At 39.3% G+C, this 17,117-nt stretch overlaps 1 protein-coding gene across 2 annotated transcripts; it reads right to left on the bottom strand.

Moving 5' to 3' along the window:
• Window positions 1–297: 297 nt before the first annotated feature.
• C1QTNF3 (C1q and TNF related 3) lies at window positions 298–15,982 on the bottom strand. Of its 2 annotated transcripts, none has more exons than XM_065657252.1 (6): window positions 15,541–15,982; window positions 10,496–10,607; window positions 7,761–7,915; window positions 3,969–4,098; window positions 2,504–2,603; window positions 298–1,103 (listed from the first exon to the last, which is right to left on the bottom strand). In XM_065657252.1, the coding sequence occupies exons 1-6, from the start codon at window positions 15,826–15,828 to the stop codon at window positions 944–946; spliced, it is 945 nt and encodes a 314-aa protein (XP_065513324.1). In that variant the 5' UTR covers window positions 15,829–15,982; the 3' UTR covers window positions 298–943. The 2 variants fall into 2 exon arrangements, with proteins under 2 accessions (XP_065513324.1, XP_065513325.1); XM_065657253.1 differs by having other exon boundaries at window positions 15,745–15,971.
• Between the last annotated feature and the right edge of the window lie 1,135 nt (window positions 15,983–17,117).

A 17,117-nucleotide genomic window follows, 5' to 3' on the forward strand; every position in this document is an offset into this window, starting at 1 on the left:
AACTTCACTGTTAAGTAAATATGCAATATTAAAATGTACATCCTTCTAGAAGAGCTCCAAACTCCACAAAGTGTCTGTTTCTCTGTTTGTACTGTGGGCATATCCCAACTTCTCCAGCATGTATGTCTCTGCTTTGACACCTTGCATTCAGTTACATCAGTTTTTGACAATTTAAGTCTAGGAAGAAACATTACAGTTCCCCTGTCTGATCCCCATACACTGCAGGCTAAATTACTTTAGCTTCAAGCTCTATTAAGGCAAGAATTAATACCACTTTTTTTTTTTTTTTTTTTAAGAAAGATTGAGCATAAATATGTACTAGACATCTATGAGAAATGACACCAGATACATCTTCGGAGGTTTGAGATGGGAATACAATAAACCTGAATCCTTGACATTTTTATTTTCACATTTTTTCTTCTATTTGTAAAGTTAATTCTAGTTCAGTAAAAACTTCTTCCTTTAAATCTGGTTTCAACTGAGCCTACTTTTAATTCATTCAGGCCTATTTCCATGATGCAAACTGAAATGAACCTGTAATAAGAAACAAATAATTGAACAGAAAAACATTAATCGATTGTTCAATTCCTGACATATACTTGACAAAAGTATTTTTATAGACAGAATTTGCTTTACTGCGCCAACTGCTCTCTAAATTATTTTAAATCCTTTTCCTTTGTTTTTAGTCACTTTGGAGAAGAGAGCAATAGCAACATTTAATAATTCTCTAAATAGAACCCAGGTGACAATACGTCTTCCATATGTCTCTAAGTGTGTCAGCTACCCAATGTATTCGGCTCGTCTACACAAATAGCAACTCATTTCATCAAAACAAGCATTCCTCATCTTTCAATGTTGTAATGCTAGTCCACAGTCCAAAGATAAACACCAGTTCCAAAAAATAAGTTTCCTCAGATGAACGTCTGTTGGGTTGGTTTTTTTATTACTTGGTTTCAAAAAGAAGAAACCCAGCGAAGGTGGAGAAGCGTTGATGGTCCCCGTGGAGGGCTCCATTGCCCATTCGCAGCCAAACTTCATCTCCCTTGGCAAGTTTTAGCACAGCGCTGTTTCCTGAAGTGTCTGCTTTCCCTTTAGATTCATAGCTAAGGATGAATATTTTAACAAGTCAGCTTTTTATTTCTCACCAATGATGAAGCAAACAACTTTAAAAAAAAAAAAAAAAAATCCGAACGAGCACCTGGTTTTCCTGAGCAAAACTCTCTTAAAAGGCTTGCCAATTTTTTTTCAGTTTTATGAGGAAATTTTGGCACCTTTCTGCATTTGTTTTTCTAGTCAAATTTTGCACCTGACTTAATCACATAATTTTGTTTCTTTCTAGAGTTCTGGAAGTTTAACCTACATGTTTTTTTCCAGGGCACAGGAATAAATTTATTGTCTAAGGTAAAACTCTGCTCATTTATCGCAACACTCCAGGCTTCCTATGATGCTCCTTTCCCCTTGGATTGATCCCAGCTAATTTTAAATGCCTCCAGGTCAGGAGTCTCATGTGAGCTGTGTCCCTGTGCTCCTGTCACAGGCAGCGTCAGAGACCAGCAGCTCACTCCATCCTGAGGCCTTTCGTTGGAATGTAGGTATGTTCGGTGTGGGCTAACCTGCTGGATTCGTGCAAGCACTCGTTCCCTTTTTTTCACCTGTTGCCTTTTCTGACGCCAGTGCTTCAGGGGAAAAATACTGGGCACTTTTTCTTTGGGAGGAAAGACTTGTTTGGAATGAAGCACCCTTTGGTGGTGCTTTAGGTACGGGCTGTTGAAAGAACCTGGACAGCTTAAATGAACCTGCCATCATTCAAGTGCCTAAAATCCAGTGTGACCAATCTAAGCTGTTCTGTCTGTTTATTCAGACTCAGGACCAAAGCTTGATTTAGGCATCAGACCCTTAGTTGGTGTTTAAGAATTTTTTTTTTTTTTTCCAAACATATTTTTTGTAGATATCCATCTGGCTACAAGCTTCTTGACCTGGTCCTTATATAAGTTGATAAGCTAGAGGTGGATCCTAGTCTTCGTAATCCTCCAGGTAACATAAAGAGTTCGGAAACTTTTTATTCAAAGTGTGCTAATGGTAACAAAGCCAGTAAATGCAGGACCTTTGCTTCTTACTCATCCTTACTACAGCAGTTTAAATGCTCTCCACCTTTAAAGCAAATTGCTCTCCCCTAATCTTTAACAAGACTGTTACTAGTTGCTGAAAACTTCATTATGCCCTGTCTCTGACAGGCAAAATGAGGATGAAAATGTGTTTTAGCAGAATGACAGAATGTTACCACTGGACTCCAACCGTGACTTGCAGTACTAGTTCCTTTCCCCGGAGCTCTAAGGAACTTGTGATAAAGGCTGAATTTTAGCTCCAGGACCTATGGCAGGTATTTTACTCTACAGAATTTCTTTAAAAAACTGAAAAATTTCATGTTTTGTGAAATGTGAGAAAGCTATCACATCTGTGCAAACCTGTCTTTTGCATTAAAATGGCCTGGCCCTTCACTTACCTATATAAGCTGAAAACTGTATTACCATTATGCATCAGGTACACGTACACTTCCTCCACGTCTTCATGTTTCATCATATTGAAGGTGAAGAAGTACACCCCTGAAAAGAGTAACAAATACGTGTTTGCTTCATAGAGGCAGGTGGTCATGCTGCAGACTCACACTTCTTGCTCAGAAAACTAAGAGCTGAGGCTAAAATTACCTTCCAGTGGATATTTTGCTTCTGCTTATAGTGTGCCAAAATCTGATTCATTTTTATTCTGCACGTGACGGGGGTTCGGCTACATCCTGTTCCAGAGAAATTGCTGTATTTGAACATGGCAGGACTGCTCATCCCTTCCTTCTCACCAAAAGGGAACTTTTCCAAAGGCTGGCTTGAGACCCCTCTCTCACCATTGTTCCTTACCTTCTTGCTCCTGCCCTCTCCCAAAAGGGCAGCCTCCAGGGCTCAACCTCAGAGGTTGTCAGACAGCCAGTGTGTCGCCCAGGTCAGGACGGGCACAAGTGGTTCTTCTTGCATGACACACCCTTACCTTAACCCTTTTAAGCTCTTTCTTTGTCTGAAAGGTGCCAGCAATGTTGTGTAACCACGTCATGTGTCATGAGCTCTGCAAGACTCAGGAGGGGAGACAAGCTCCTCCAGGGAGTCTGTGGCATTGACCCTGCAATGGGAGCTTGGAGTTTCCTTCAACGTCATTAAATCATTGTGTTTCAGAGTTTTTTGACATCCACGTATATGTTAACTTCAAAGGAAGCAGCTGTGAGGACACACACCCCTACCTGTCAGTAATATGCGCTACAGCAAGTTTGGACGGCCTGACCTTTACTTAATATGATTTCCCATAGCAGTGAGTAAATGAATGTCAGGGTGAGAAAAGCCAAGTGAAGGAAGGTGCCTTCAGGCTTTCCTTAGACATGTTTTTTTGTTGTGGCCCTGCCTCATCCATCTCCTACTGTTCTCCCTGTGCCACAGCTGCCTAAGATGGGAGACTGATGCAGCTGAAAAATAACTCATGGAAAACAGTAATGCCTCATGTCCAGCCAGGCGTCTGCTGCTGGCCAAGTTGCTACTGAACTGGCATGAGGGAAGCTGGGATTGAAGAGAGTGACTGGAGGCAGGAGGTGAAGGAGGTAACCATGAATCTGCTGCTGCTGCAGCATCAAGGCCATGGTTATCATAGTGGCTGAGGAACTAAAGGTCTCAAAGCAGATGGTCCTGCTCCATCCCCAGCTTTGGCCATTCCCGTTCCTCCTGCCTCTGTGCACTGGTCTCACTGGCTGACAACCTTCTCTTGGCTTTCTTGGTTTCCAATTTCATTTCTCCTGAAAGCAGGTAGCAAGAGCTACACAGATCGGGTCTCATCAGTGCGTTGTGCAAAGGCAGATAACTAGTTTCTCATCATTATTGACCATGCTTCTCCCTATAGCTCACAGAATTCTATTATTTTGTTTTGCAAATACTCACCGTTCACTGGAGCACCAAATCTCCCAGTCATTACATCAAAAAAATTCCCAACGTTGGTTTCAACACTACTGAAGATGATCCCGCTGTTCTGGTTGCTGAAGTGAGTAGCCATAGAAGCCATAAATGCGACCTGCAAAATGCATTTGTTATTTAAGCAGTCATTTACGAAATGCACATGTGTAGGGGAGCCAGCTACAGAATTTTTTCCTGTATTTGCAGTCTGTTTATTTTCCTGACAGAGGTGTGTGTTCTTCTAGGGCCTGCTCCAAGGCCATTAAACTCCAGTAACAAAACTCCCATTGAATGAAACTGGAAGAGGACTGGGCTTCTTGCATTCAATTGGACTTTTCATGACTGTAAAGGTAAGCGTATGGGCAAATGCTTGCAAGTCAGGACCTTCGTTTGGGATTTTATTTACTTTTAAATCTCTATAGAATTATGCAATAGAAAACTGGTGTTGAAATGAACGGTGTTTCCAATAAAAGTGATTTAATTAGTTTTTAGACATTCCCCAGTGTGTTTAGACTAGATATTGCTTTTAACTGAATGTGTGAAACAAATAATGCTTGGTAAAATCCATACAAATTAGAGTTTCTTGCTAACTGCCTTTAGAGATACATTCAGCATTTTTATTAGAGGTCCCCTAGAAGTGCAGTTGCCTGGGACTCAACAGTTGGTGCTTTTTCTCTCTTACCTGTTGCCCTGTACTCTCAGTCATGACAGCAGAGGGTGGTAGAGATGAAAAGAGGAAACTAAGAAAGCGGAAACTGTGCTCCAACTTCATGTTACACTTCTTGCAGTGAGACATATTGGCTGTGGAAAAAGTTTCAGAGGCAGCAGTGCAAAACCGCCCACACTGGACAATTCAAATTGGCCTCCACAAGATACCAGGGAATGTCTCTAAAATTGCATAGGCAGGGAAGGGGATTTTTTCTTCTGTGAGTCTGTGATCCACCCCACCTGCCTGTCAGTACATGGAGTACAGGCAGAATTGCTGCACCTGGATGCCAGAATGTCACATAGGGACTTGGCATTTTATATCTGGCTCTTCATAGATGAGAAGTGTTCAATTGCAGTCGTTACTGCTCCTCACAAAACCTATGTTTTTCATGAGATTCCAGCTATACTGGCATTTAAAAAAAAAAAGAAAAAGATTTAAAAAATCCCACCACAAACCACAAAACCCACCCCCACACCAACTTCTTTTGATTTCAGATCCAAATAAGAACAAAACTGAAACAGGCAAAATGAAATGCAAGTCTCGATCCAACAATGGAAATCATTAGCCAATTGCTCAGAAATTTGAGGAGCTCCAGATGTGAGCTGAAAGCTTGGGCTGATTTTCCTTATCCCTGCGTGGATGCATTTTCTGTGATGGCAAATTGTTAACTTCTTGCTTCTCAGCCAGGATCACATCAAAGTCCATCATGTGTTAAAGCAAAGCAGCTGCAATGGTAGCCTGAGGGAATTTTTTTACTTTTTGTCTAGATTCAATTTCACATTCTCCTTGACCCTAAGCTGCGTTTCTTGGCCTGATCAGAAGAGGTGAAAAAGATGTCCTTTCTCCCTAGGTCTCATTTTAAAGTAGCAGATCAACATGGACACACCAAGACTTTCAGAATAATCCTGTACTTAAAACAGTATTGTATTCAAAAATGTTTTCTCCTGTACCTAGCCCTGCTATAAAATTCTTAAGCATGACATTAACAAGAAATGATATGCTATGCTGTGTAAAGAATTTTTAAACACATCTGTTAAAAAGAGTGATGGAATTCTATATGGATGTAGGTATTGCAATATAAACTTTTGTTATTTGTCTGCTTTCATTATCCCATTTTTAATTAAATTACTACCACGACCTTTAGGTAAGAAAAAAATACTAATAGCTGATTTTAAAATTGCAAAAGAATTTATGTTGAATGTAATCACAGCAAATATATTTTTAAGATGTTCAGCTATGATGTTAATTCCAGTAATTCTTTAAGAATACTAAAATAATTCTGCTTTATTACATAAGTCCGGTAATTTTGGAAACTATTTTAATTGTGTATTTTATTCTGTGCAATTATCCCATCTTCATGCAGCCTAGGGCGGAGAATTCAAAAATACATAATGCCAAGAACTCCAAAGTGGTATTCCCACATTGCATATGTTGGTTGTACTGTTGATTTTGCTGTTAGTTTGCGTGCCTTTTATGAGGATATAAAACTTATATGGATGACTGTTAATGGGCAACTGTTTATTTCAGTTAAAAGGTATAGATCTGTAAATAGATCAGAATTTCACTTTTCCCCATAGTCAGAGTGTTTGGAAGTTGAATTTCTATTTGTGCATGTTTGCTATATCCTGTTTTGTCCCTTCTATGGTGAACTTGGTTTGGGGGGTTATGAATCACATCAAGACAAAGACACTTCCATTGAGGTTTGTACGTGTGAGGATGATTTCCCTTATAGTTTCTGGAGATCTATGTGAAGTCCCATTTCCCCAAAATCAGCAGTGATCATCAGATTAAGCTGAGTTGTTCTTCTAGATCCCCAGTAACTATAATAGGAGCTTAGATGCTTCCCTCACACTGAGGCTCTCTGGAGCTGAAACTGACTCCAATCACTTGGCCATGCAAATGCACCTGGTGCTATCTGAAATGCTTTAGGGTTCAGCACATGGGGCTGGCTGATCTGATGCAAGACCACCAGAAGCCCTGTCTACAGTCGCAACTGGAGACCTGGAGGGATACATCTCAAAGGCTTGCCATGCATTTAAACCTTGCCTTTAGCACCTTAGCTGTGATACGTAAACCACCAACACCTTAGCTGTGACAGTGAACCACTCATGTATTGCTAGACTGCAGTACACAGTGTGGACAACTCTTTTAAACCCCCTTTGCAACAGCAACCAAGGATCCCAGTTAGTAATTTACTTTCAGTTGCCTTAAGAGCAGGACTACACCCCACCTCCTCCGTAGTGCAGGTATACGTGTATGTTAATATTTTTATATATATATATATATGTACTATATATTTTTATACCTAAGCTCTCTGCCATCTGCCAAGTTCCTGGGACCTGAAAAGGTCTAATCCAAAAGCTGTGGGACTATGTCAACACAGTGTTGAGCCCAAACAAGTACATCCCATCCCTCAGCAGAGCTTGTCACCCAAGGCTTGAACCCATTTTGTAATGCTCTCCCGGTTTTGGAGAGCTCATTCATAAGCAGAACCTACATACTTCTCAACATATTTAAGGTTCTGAGACACTTAAACCACAGATAGCTACTGAGGGGTATTTTTCAGAACCAGAGGACTTCTGTCTGTGCTCAGAGGCTTTGACCTGAGACTTTGAGGAGTTGGATACATCTGCTTCGGAGAATCTCACAAAGCCTGACTGACCTCAGAAATGTGGGCCTGAGTGAGTCCTTTACTCTGTTCATTTGCCATAGGAAGCAAAGTTAGATATGTGATACATCTTGATAGAGAAACAGTAGTGCCTACCTCCCCTTAAATGACGCAGATACTGGTTTTCTGTCCTGAAAGGGAACCATATATATGTTTCTTCCTGCCCATTTCTCAGCTGAATACTTACTCTTCAGAAAGACTAAGACCTGATGTCTTTACTTTCCAGGAAAATCTGGCAGAGCACATTTGTCAGTCATGACAAGGGCTATATATGTCTCTTACTGTATTAATTTACTGGTGGATTTGCTTCTTAAGTATCTTACAGTAGTTAGGTGCTGTTTTTCAGAGAAGAAAACCTTAACCTGCAAACAGCTGCAGTCAACGCAAGCCAGAGATTTTGTACCTGTAGCTCTGGAGGAATCCCAGGGTAACCTTTCTCGCCTTTGGGTCCATGATGGCCACGCTCTCCCCTCGGTCCCATGTCTCCTTTGTCTCCTTTTTCACCTTTGGCTCCTTCCTGGCCAGTTGCTCCATTATTTCCATTGTTTCCATGGTTTCCTTAAAGGAAACAGAGCTTTCTGTTTAATTTAAGTAATTTCATGTAAGATATTTTAACAAATAATTGTAACAGGGGCTTTTTTCACCAGTTTGGAACACATAGGCTTTTCAGAACCACAAAAAATGGGCTGAGCTGTGATGGATAAGAAACAGCTGTGTGGTTAAGCTGAAGATGAAGGTTTTGATGAGCAAGTTTCCAGAAGAATGTGCAATGGTGTTTAAGAGTTGACCCTCATGCTATCTTGGTGTTTCTGTATGAACTGCCAGTGTCTTGGGTCATTGCGTTGTTGGGGAGTTTGCAAGGACAAGACCTCAGCAAACACGAGGCTCAAGGAAAGTGAAAGCCACTGCCTGCTGACACATACCAGGTAGCCTGCATGAGTGCTTTTGCTTTTCCTTTTATGTAAAAGCTTATTTCCTGATAATTCAAGTTAACTAGGATAGGATAAGATAACTTTGAAGAACATTTTTCTATCTTTAAAACATACATACACAATGAAGAATGACTGTAGCCTCAAACTAGCTAAATAACCCATCTGTGCCAAAAGTGGGAGGATCTGCATTCTCAGGGTGCTGGTTAGCTTGAAGGAGTTGACTGATTGCATGTTCCTAGATTTAAAGAAAGACAAGACTTTTATAATGAAGCTTTTCTGAGATGGCTTTTTGTAAAAATGGTCATTATAAAAATATATTCTTGCATCTGCAATATTACTTACTTCCTAATGTTTACTGAGGAAACTACTGAGCAAGCTTCTATGTGACTGAAAATATTTTAAAGACCGATAGAATCACTGAGCAATTATTATGGCTACCTGAAGCAAAAGCCTGACCTTTCAATTAATTACTCAGGGGGTTAATTAGTGTCCTCATTGTTCTAATTCTATCTGAATTGAAATTAGATTCTTTGCCACTCTGCTTGTTCTCCAATTAGTCACTCTGATCATGAATTTACAAGAAGAATGGTGTTGTCTGAGATCAAAGCTAATGATTAAGTGATTCTTCAGAGTTTTTGTATTGAGAAGAAAAATCTATTTCAAACAAGGAAGCTAAATTGTGGAAGAAGTTAAGCAAATTTTTCTTTGGATAGAGAAATCAATAACTCTTAAAGATAAAAAGAATGATCCTTGATGTAAAGCCAGAACTACTTCACTACCAATTCAGAACAGAGGTCTGCAAGCAACACTTGATTCAATCAAGGGAAAAGAGGCTGTTGTTGTTCCCCTGATGGGCACAATGATATGAAATGCAGCAGATGAAGGAGACAGAGTATTTCCAGGGTGCAGAAGGCTGCTGTCAGTCACACATTTGTGGTGCCTGTGGCAGCATGAGAGTGTGACTGAGATACATCCTCACATGAGGAATGGGGCCGGGCTGCGTCCTGATGTGTCCACTGCAGCCTTGAAAGTGTGGGTCTAATAAAAAATTGTGTCCTGCTTCTAAGCGGCCAACAATTTATTAATATGTAACACAATATTTATGCACAAGAGGCCTCACCATTAGATTTCTCTTACTTCTCTAATGGTAAATACTATTTTTATAAAGGGTTGGTGCATGAAGAGCTCATAGCAAGCCAATACCGAATATGACTGACTTTGCCTGATACTCAAAATATGTCAAAGTGACAATTTATTTCAATATTTTGTCAACTGAAGCTAGTTCTTGAAAGACTTCATTCACTCAGATTTAACTTCAGAACAGTCAGATTTAACTGTTACTCTAAACTGTTTCTACCAAAAATCACTATATTATTTTTTTGTGTGCATGGTTATCCATCATGTCTGTTACTTCAGTACATTTTTGAGACAGAAGGATTATGAACTTGCATTTTTGTTGTGATAACAGAAGGCCTAAGATTTTGAAGATGAGACAAATCTGTCAGTCAGTGACATGTTCATTTACATTATACTTCTGCTATAGGAATGGCGATTTTCAAATCCCTGAAGGTAGCTATCGTAACAAACTTATACCAACATGCAACTGTCTTTTTCCCTTCTCTAGGCTCTTATTTTTCCATACCAATTATCAGATCAAACTATACCATTTTCTTTTATATCCTGTCCTTCTGTGTGCATTTTTAATGGCCAAAAAAAGATACTTTTTATTGTGGAATATGAGAAGAAAGAAGGAAAAGAATAGATTTCTAAGAGAGAACTGAAGTATATGAGTCTCTGTAAACTATTGGCTAGTAGTATGCTAGAAGAAAAAAGGCTCCTGAACACAGTACACAATAGCACAGCTGGATATTCAAAGGTGAATGCAATAATCAACTCCAGGGAACAAGTTCTTCCAACTTTAATGGAAGCTTCACGCTGCTTTAAGAAGACAGGCCAAATTGCCCTAGAAATGTAATAAGATTACTCTGAGTATGAATTTGTGAAAGCTGAATTTTAATAACAAATATGTTTTCACTGGAAAAGACTTTAGAGTCTAATTGAAAATATCTGTCTCCTAAGAAGTTATAGAAAAACTTGTTCCTGAATCTGTCACGAAATACAGATGTTTGGACCGTTCTTTGATATTTCATAGAATAGCCTGTAACTTTTAGACTGACCAAAAAAATCAATTAAACTTCATCTTTACCTGGCATCCCAGGGGGCCCGGGAGGTCCTGGCGGCCCTTGGTAGAGTCGAAGTCCAAAGTCACCACGGCAGCAGGAACTACAGTCTGGATTCTGCGGTCCCGTTTGTGGGGGCTACGTGCACAAAAATATGTGTTAAATAGCTCATTCATGGAGGGAATCAATCATATGCATGTTGGTTACAGGGTCTTCATTATATATTCTCTGTTTATGTATTTGCTAAGTTTTCAAAACACTTCTTACATGGGCTGAAATCTCCCATACTTGTGTTGTCTCTGAAGATGTTATTTTTGGAAAATTTAAGGGAAGTATTCTGTGAGCTATATGAATATTAGGAAAACAACTTGTCCCATGAAATAATGAGCATTTTGAAAATAAAATGATACCAAGTAATGAACGTTAGATCAAAGTTTCGGTTACGTTCCTAGTCTGCTTTTCACGGATCCTGGATTTCAGCTGACCTTTGTTGACAAATGAACTCATGTACAAGGACTGGTAGGAACAAGGGACTTCATTTGACCTTCACCAATAAACTATCCTCACTGAGCATAAAGAAAACAATGTTGGACTGCCCAAAGGAGATGTTAAAAAATGTCTGTGCATCATATTCCTGTTGACAGCTGCAGACTTCCATATTTGCAGGCTACTAAAGTTGGGAGAACCTAAAAACTGTCAAGATACATAAACAAAATTTGAACTGACCACAACACCTGGTGTTGGGGACATTTGATTATTTGTAGTCATGGGCATGTAACTATGAAAACCAGTTTGTATGCTGAAACTAATATAAATAAACCAATGAGTTTATTATATACAGCTCAGCTACTGTAATAATAGTTTGATAATAGTTTTGTTTCTGTGCTTTTCTTTCCTAAGTTATTGTAATTATACTAAGAGTCTCATTTCCTAACTAGGCTCTTGCAATGATTTACTGACCACAAATCTTCTGATGGGTGAGCTGAGGTAGAAGTCCAGGGTTTGGTTTTGTTTCTCTACCTCCTTTTCATTTCTCCCTCTTTGTTTATTTTTCCCTATAATTCTTCAGTATTATCCTGAGGTACAAATCCACAGTTCTTAAATTCTGGAGGGAGATAGTTACACCAATCTCAACTACTACTTTTCTCTACTCATTCTGCTATTTGTCTTCTTTCCCCTTCTTTCCACTCAACTTTACATGCTCGAATCACTTGCCTAATGCAGACCTATTGGTTTAATGGCAGCAAACTAGCCTCTGCTTGGGATGGGAGTTGCGAAATGAACATATAGATGTGCTATATTCCTGCCCTCAAGGTCGTCACCTGGCTTGATCTGAAACACTAACGCGTTCTGCCTGTGTTTTGAACAATACCAAGCACACCCCTAGAATTCATTAATTTCAAGAGGTTTGGGGGTTTATGTTTATGGATACCGAAAACCCCTTTCATGCCACCAAAATACTGGAACTCCTCCAATGGGACAGACACGTGCCCTTTCCAGCTGGAACCACGAACACTGGAGCTACCATTGGAATAAGGGATGACCCGACAGCTCAAAAAATATACTTCATATTCAAAGAGTTATAGAAAGGCTAATACTCGCCAATAGGCAGAAGGGCTTCATATTTATGAGGTTTTGGTCAATGCTATGCTTTTTACCCTAATTTTGGATAAGGTCTATATTTTATGAGAAAAATGGGTGCTGCCTCTTGGACTGTCTGTTCCTGGAGAACCTGTTTGTATCTTTCTTGCTGTTTTATCTCTCCCAGTTGCTAGGAAGAACATAACTGACAATCACACTGTTTAAAGCTTTCCTGATATGAGAGAAGTAGCCCTGCTTTCAGCTCATTTTCAGTCCTTGGATGGGAGCCAAGTACCAGAGGACTCGAATTGTACAAGCATTTTGCACCACACAAAATGCTAATGTTGAGTGTTGCACTGAGATTAAAGTCTCCAGCTCTTTTTTGGTAGTGGTTGTTATTCATGTTAAATGAGAAGACAAACCATATACACACCTACCAAGAGCAAATAACTCATTTCAGCCTAGAAATACCTAAAGACAGAACTGTGGATTATAGGTAAGGGAAGGCATGAATCCAGCAAACTGGACTGCATGTGAGACTCTGTGCAAGCAAGATTTGTTTTCTTACCCAATGCACTGAAATCCCAAACTAGATGATTACCCAACCAGCCATGTTGTCATAAAATAGATACTAGTGCTGGTCATAACCAAATAATCTTTGGCATTACCTCTTGAAAAGCTCAGCAGGTTATTACACGTGAAATGAGGCAAGTCCTGCCAGCTTGGTTGTATGAGAACAGTTCTACTGACTTCAAAATAACTACTTATGCAAGTCATAAAGTAGTATTGACTTATTATCTTTACTGATCTTTTGACTAGGAGGAAAAAAATGTTCACACTCAGCTGCCAATATTAATGAATAGTCAGGATATTTTTAATCTCTAAAAACAGAGAACTTCATGAAGAGTACATTTAAAGGAAAAACCTGTTCCTAAAGTAAAATTATACTCACATGGGACAAAGAGATTAATTATAACCTACTTGCCAAGGGTGTCCTTTGCAGCCGCTTGCACATAAATTTTATTGCACAATAAATCTTTGACATTGCTCTCAGGACATGATAATGATTTAGGAGCTTGTGAAATGCATCTGCCACATTGACATCCTAATACAGATAGAAAACTTGAAATACTTCTAAGGCTATATGCTCAATTTCCTATTATTTAGGATGTAGGAGGCAGTTCTAGGCAGCAGATGGTCTATGAAATTCCCTTAACTTAAAGCTGTGAACAAATCTTAATTGGGCATCCAGCTCTCTTTTACTTCCTGAGTAATTTTATGTGTTTCTGTTATATGTCTGAGACACTGCAGAAGACAAGTAATGTACATCCATCATTGTTGGCTCCTGTTCTGAATGCGAAACAGCATGTGTCTGTGGGCGCTAAAGCCCTCCGTGCCCCTTCTATAGCTGATAATTAAACAAGCCAAAATTCAGGATGGAACACCAGCAGGTTGAGGGGTAACCAAAGATGTTCAAAGAGCAACCTGAAAAGGAAGAATGTGTTTGGCATGGCTCTCTGCAGTCACCAAGAGTTCTTGTGCTTGAGAAAAGGATATTTTATTTTAACTTACTGGCAGCGTGGAAACAAGGCAGCCAAGACAAATGCTGTTGTCTCTGTTCCACAGCAGGGAATGGGACTGTTAAAACACTGAGCAAGAGCGTGAAATTCTCTAGCCAGAGCTAAGATAACCAAGAAAGCAGGGACTTAGGGATGAAACAGCTTTCAGATGGCTCAAGGGGAAGACAGAGGTTTGACATGAATTAACACGGCTGTGCCACCTTTGTTCTTGCTCTGCCTGGAAATCCCTGCAGTCTAGAGATGGAAAATACCTATTGCGTCAGCCGCCCTGTGATGGATTATCCCTGTCATGCATCTGCCAGTGCTCCATTTCATTTTGGTAAACCAAAAATTGCATCATTTCCCCAGCAAAGATTGCTTCTTAGAGAGGGTCTGGCAGGTAAATGACTTCCATCAGCTGTACTAAGACTCGCTGGGCTGGTTTCAATGTCACAGCCTCTTCCCCCAGCAGGCAACTCCAAACATGTTGCATTAAGCTCTCTGATGAGAGACACATGCACCCCAAACACAGTGACACTTTCTGTGAGGGAGGGTTTGACCCCTAAAAAAGTTGTATTTTGGTATTAAATTCTGAGTTATCTGAAACTGTGTTGAGTAAAAGGCAAATTTTTAAGTACCAATAACACATGGTCTGTAGTTTGCAGCTGCATCATTGTCTCTGCAGTGAAGAGGTACACGTGCACGAGCTGGCTCATTGGACTCTGTAACTGATGGTTTATGCTGTTTATATACTGCAAATGCAATTCAACATACCTATAGTTAAATATCTATTTTGCTGAGTGCACTGGAGGAATATGTAACTCCTGACCTATAAATATGAAATGGAAAGCACTATAAAATTTAAATATAGGGAATGTAGTGGTGTATTAAACCTATTCCCATACAAATATTTCAATTGCCTTGCACAGGATTAAAGTAAAATCTCCTCTCTGCAGGTTATTGTTCAATACTTGTCTGCACGTCCATTATTTTTGGAATTCAAAATATCAAAGTTTGGTCTGCAAGAATTTTAAAACACAAATGATAAAAGGTGAACTACACAGGACTCAAACATTTCTATCAGCAATAGGAACAAAACACGTTCTTCTTTCTAAAAAACACCAATCAACAAAAACTACATTTGAGTTTAATTTTGTTTTGCCTAGTGCTAGAAAATGCTTCATCTTCCACCCTTCAGATTTTTCCCTCTAAATTAGGATTGCAATATTTTATGTATAATTAAATTATACCATTTTCCCTCTGCTGTGAGCTAATGATTATAATATCCAAAATACCATGTAAAAGGTATTAAAAGATCTCAAGTTTAAAAAGCAGATAATACAGATGATTTAGGGTTTCTTTCCAAGACTTTTTTCTACTAAAATTGTCAAGGTGTCATATATCATTAAATCTACTCAATACATTAGTATCTTTTTGTCGAGATGTTCCTTAGAATAAAAATTTTGAACATTCAGAATTTGATTATGTTTGTCTCAAGCTCAAAAGAATATACTTCACATATATAATTTTAAAATAAAGTTATTCTCTACTAGTTGAACTTTTCCAAATACCTCTACAAATTCTATAATTTTCCTTCACATTCAAATGAATTAACACAATCTAAAACTTCAATATATTAAATAAGTAATACCTTGAAATAATTAAGAGACTGTATATCAGAATATGTGATTGCACAGGATCATAGTTTCAGCAAAACAAAGGGCTGCTATCTCTGTTGAAACCAGTGTCCCCAACCACTGCTGTTTCTACCAGCTCATTGAAAAAATCCTATAAAGCAAGCCAGCAGGATACAGACCACTACACAGCTTTAATAAAAATAATATCATAAACATATCACTAATAATCTTAGCAAAAAAAAAAAAAAATCTCATTAGCTTTAAAGATATCTTTAGAAGATTAATTCAGAGTACCTGGACTCTATCTGAGGTAGTCAGTTCTACATCATCTACCTCTGGTCTCAGGACTTTTTGGTCTGCAGAAGTGCTATTATCAACAGTCCACTCTATAAGTTGACTCCGCTGTTTCAATATCTCCCTGCTTCTGGAACCTTTATGGCCAGTCTGGTGGTGACTTTGCAACACTTTGGCCACTGGTTTATAAGATCTTCTGCTCACCTCCATGTATTCATCTTGACACAGGCAAAATGGAAGAAAAAATAAAGCCAGTAGATGCCAACTGATGAAATCCTTCTTTGCCATGTTATTAAAAAATTTTTTTGCAGGAGTCCAGCAAATGCCTTGAAGAAGGAGAACCTCTTTGCTGCACCAGGAGTTATGTGGTCCTTTCAGCTTTTCCACTAGTAAGCCTGGCACTGAGATCAGTACCAGGTTTTATACGGTTGCGTGCAATAAATAAAACTAAAAATGCCAAAGTGACAGGATTCTTCATCCAGAATCAGTCATGCTCCTTTAAACAAACCAGGCATTATTCACCACTTCACCACCACAAGGAAAATTGATTTGTATGCTGGAAATGGCCACAGCATTTAACGGACTCCCATGGTTCCTATTTGGGGGCATTAAAAAATGTAGCACCTTTTCTTTGGCATGTTTTTGTTTAAGTGTGAAAAAATGTGATGGAAATGGAGAACATGTGGCTAATGGTTTATGCTCCTTGATTAGACATGGAAAGGCTGTGAATTCACACTCTAAAATGTCTTTTGGACACAGTCACCTTCCTTATTTGCCAGGAAATTTACACACACAACTGCGTCAGCCCAGTCCGAAAAATCCTTCCAAGAGCAATTAGGAAACAAAATCACAAGAGGAGCTTTTGCATATGATCCTGACCCAATGGCTGTTTCTGACTATGCTTTTCATTCACTAAAAGAAAAATATTGAATTTCTGTCAGCTGGCCAACGGTGGAATGAGACTGGGTAAGTAGTTCTGAAAAACTGGGTTGAATTCAGATTCACAGAGCCCCATTTCTCAGCATTAGTTCAACCTACTCAGCCAGGCAATATTTTTTTCCCTTGAGTTCACAGTGTTTTGCTAAATGCAACTGCCAAACCAAGCTTTATGTCCTCGCTGCCAAGTAAATATAAATTTACTGGGGGCTTATTTCAGACTAAAAGAATCAAATTATATATGTATAATAATGCCCTTATTATATTTTTTGAACCACCCACTAGTATCCTCTAGAAAGCCACAACTGCAGAATTCAGTTCTGCAAATGCATCCAGCATGTACACGCACATCCAGCCTTCCCAAGAGCAAGTAGCTCCTTGGCTTGTGAGAAACACTTCACCAGCACATGGCTAGAACAACATTACTGAAGGCATCAGTCCCAGCGAATGATCCCTGGGCCTGCAGTACAATGAACTGGCTCTTACTGAAGGTGCTCAAGGCTGACCATCCTGGTTAGCATTTGGCTGGGGCTCCTCTGTGACCTCTGGGGTACTTTGGGCCCCTAAATTATCCCTTTTTTTTCATTTTTCTTCTTCTTTCTGTTCAGTTGCCTAATGGAATGTGAGGGTTGTGCTACAGT

Source organism: Caloenas nicobarica, chromosome Z (assembly GCF_036013445.1).
Source record: "Caloenas nicobarica isolate bCalNic1 chromosome Z, bCalNic1.hap1, whole genome shotgun sequence".
In the NCBI taxonomy this organism is placed as follows: domain Eukaryota; kingdom Metazoa; phylum Chordata; class Aves; order Columbiformes; family Columbidae; genus Caloenas; species Caloenas nicobarica.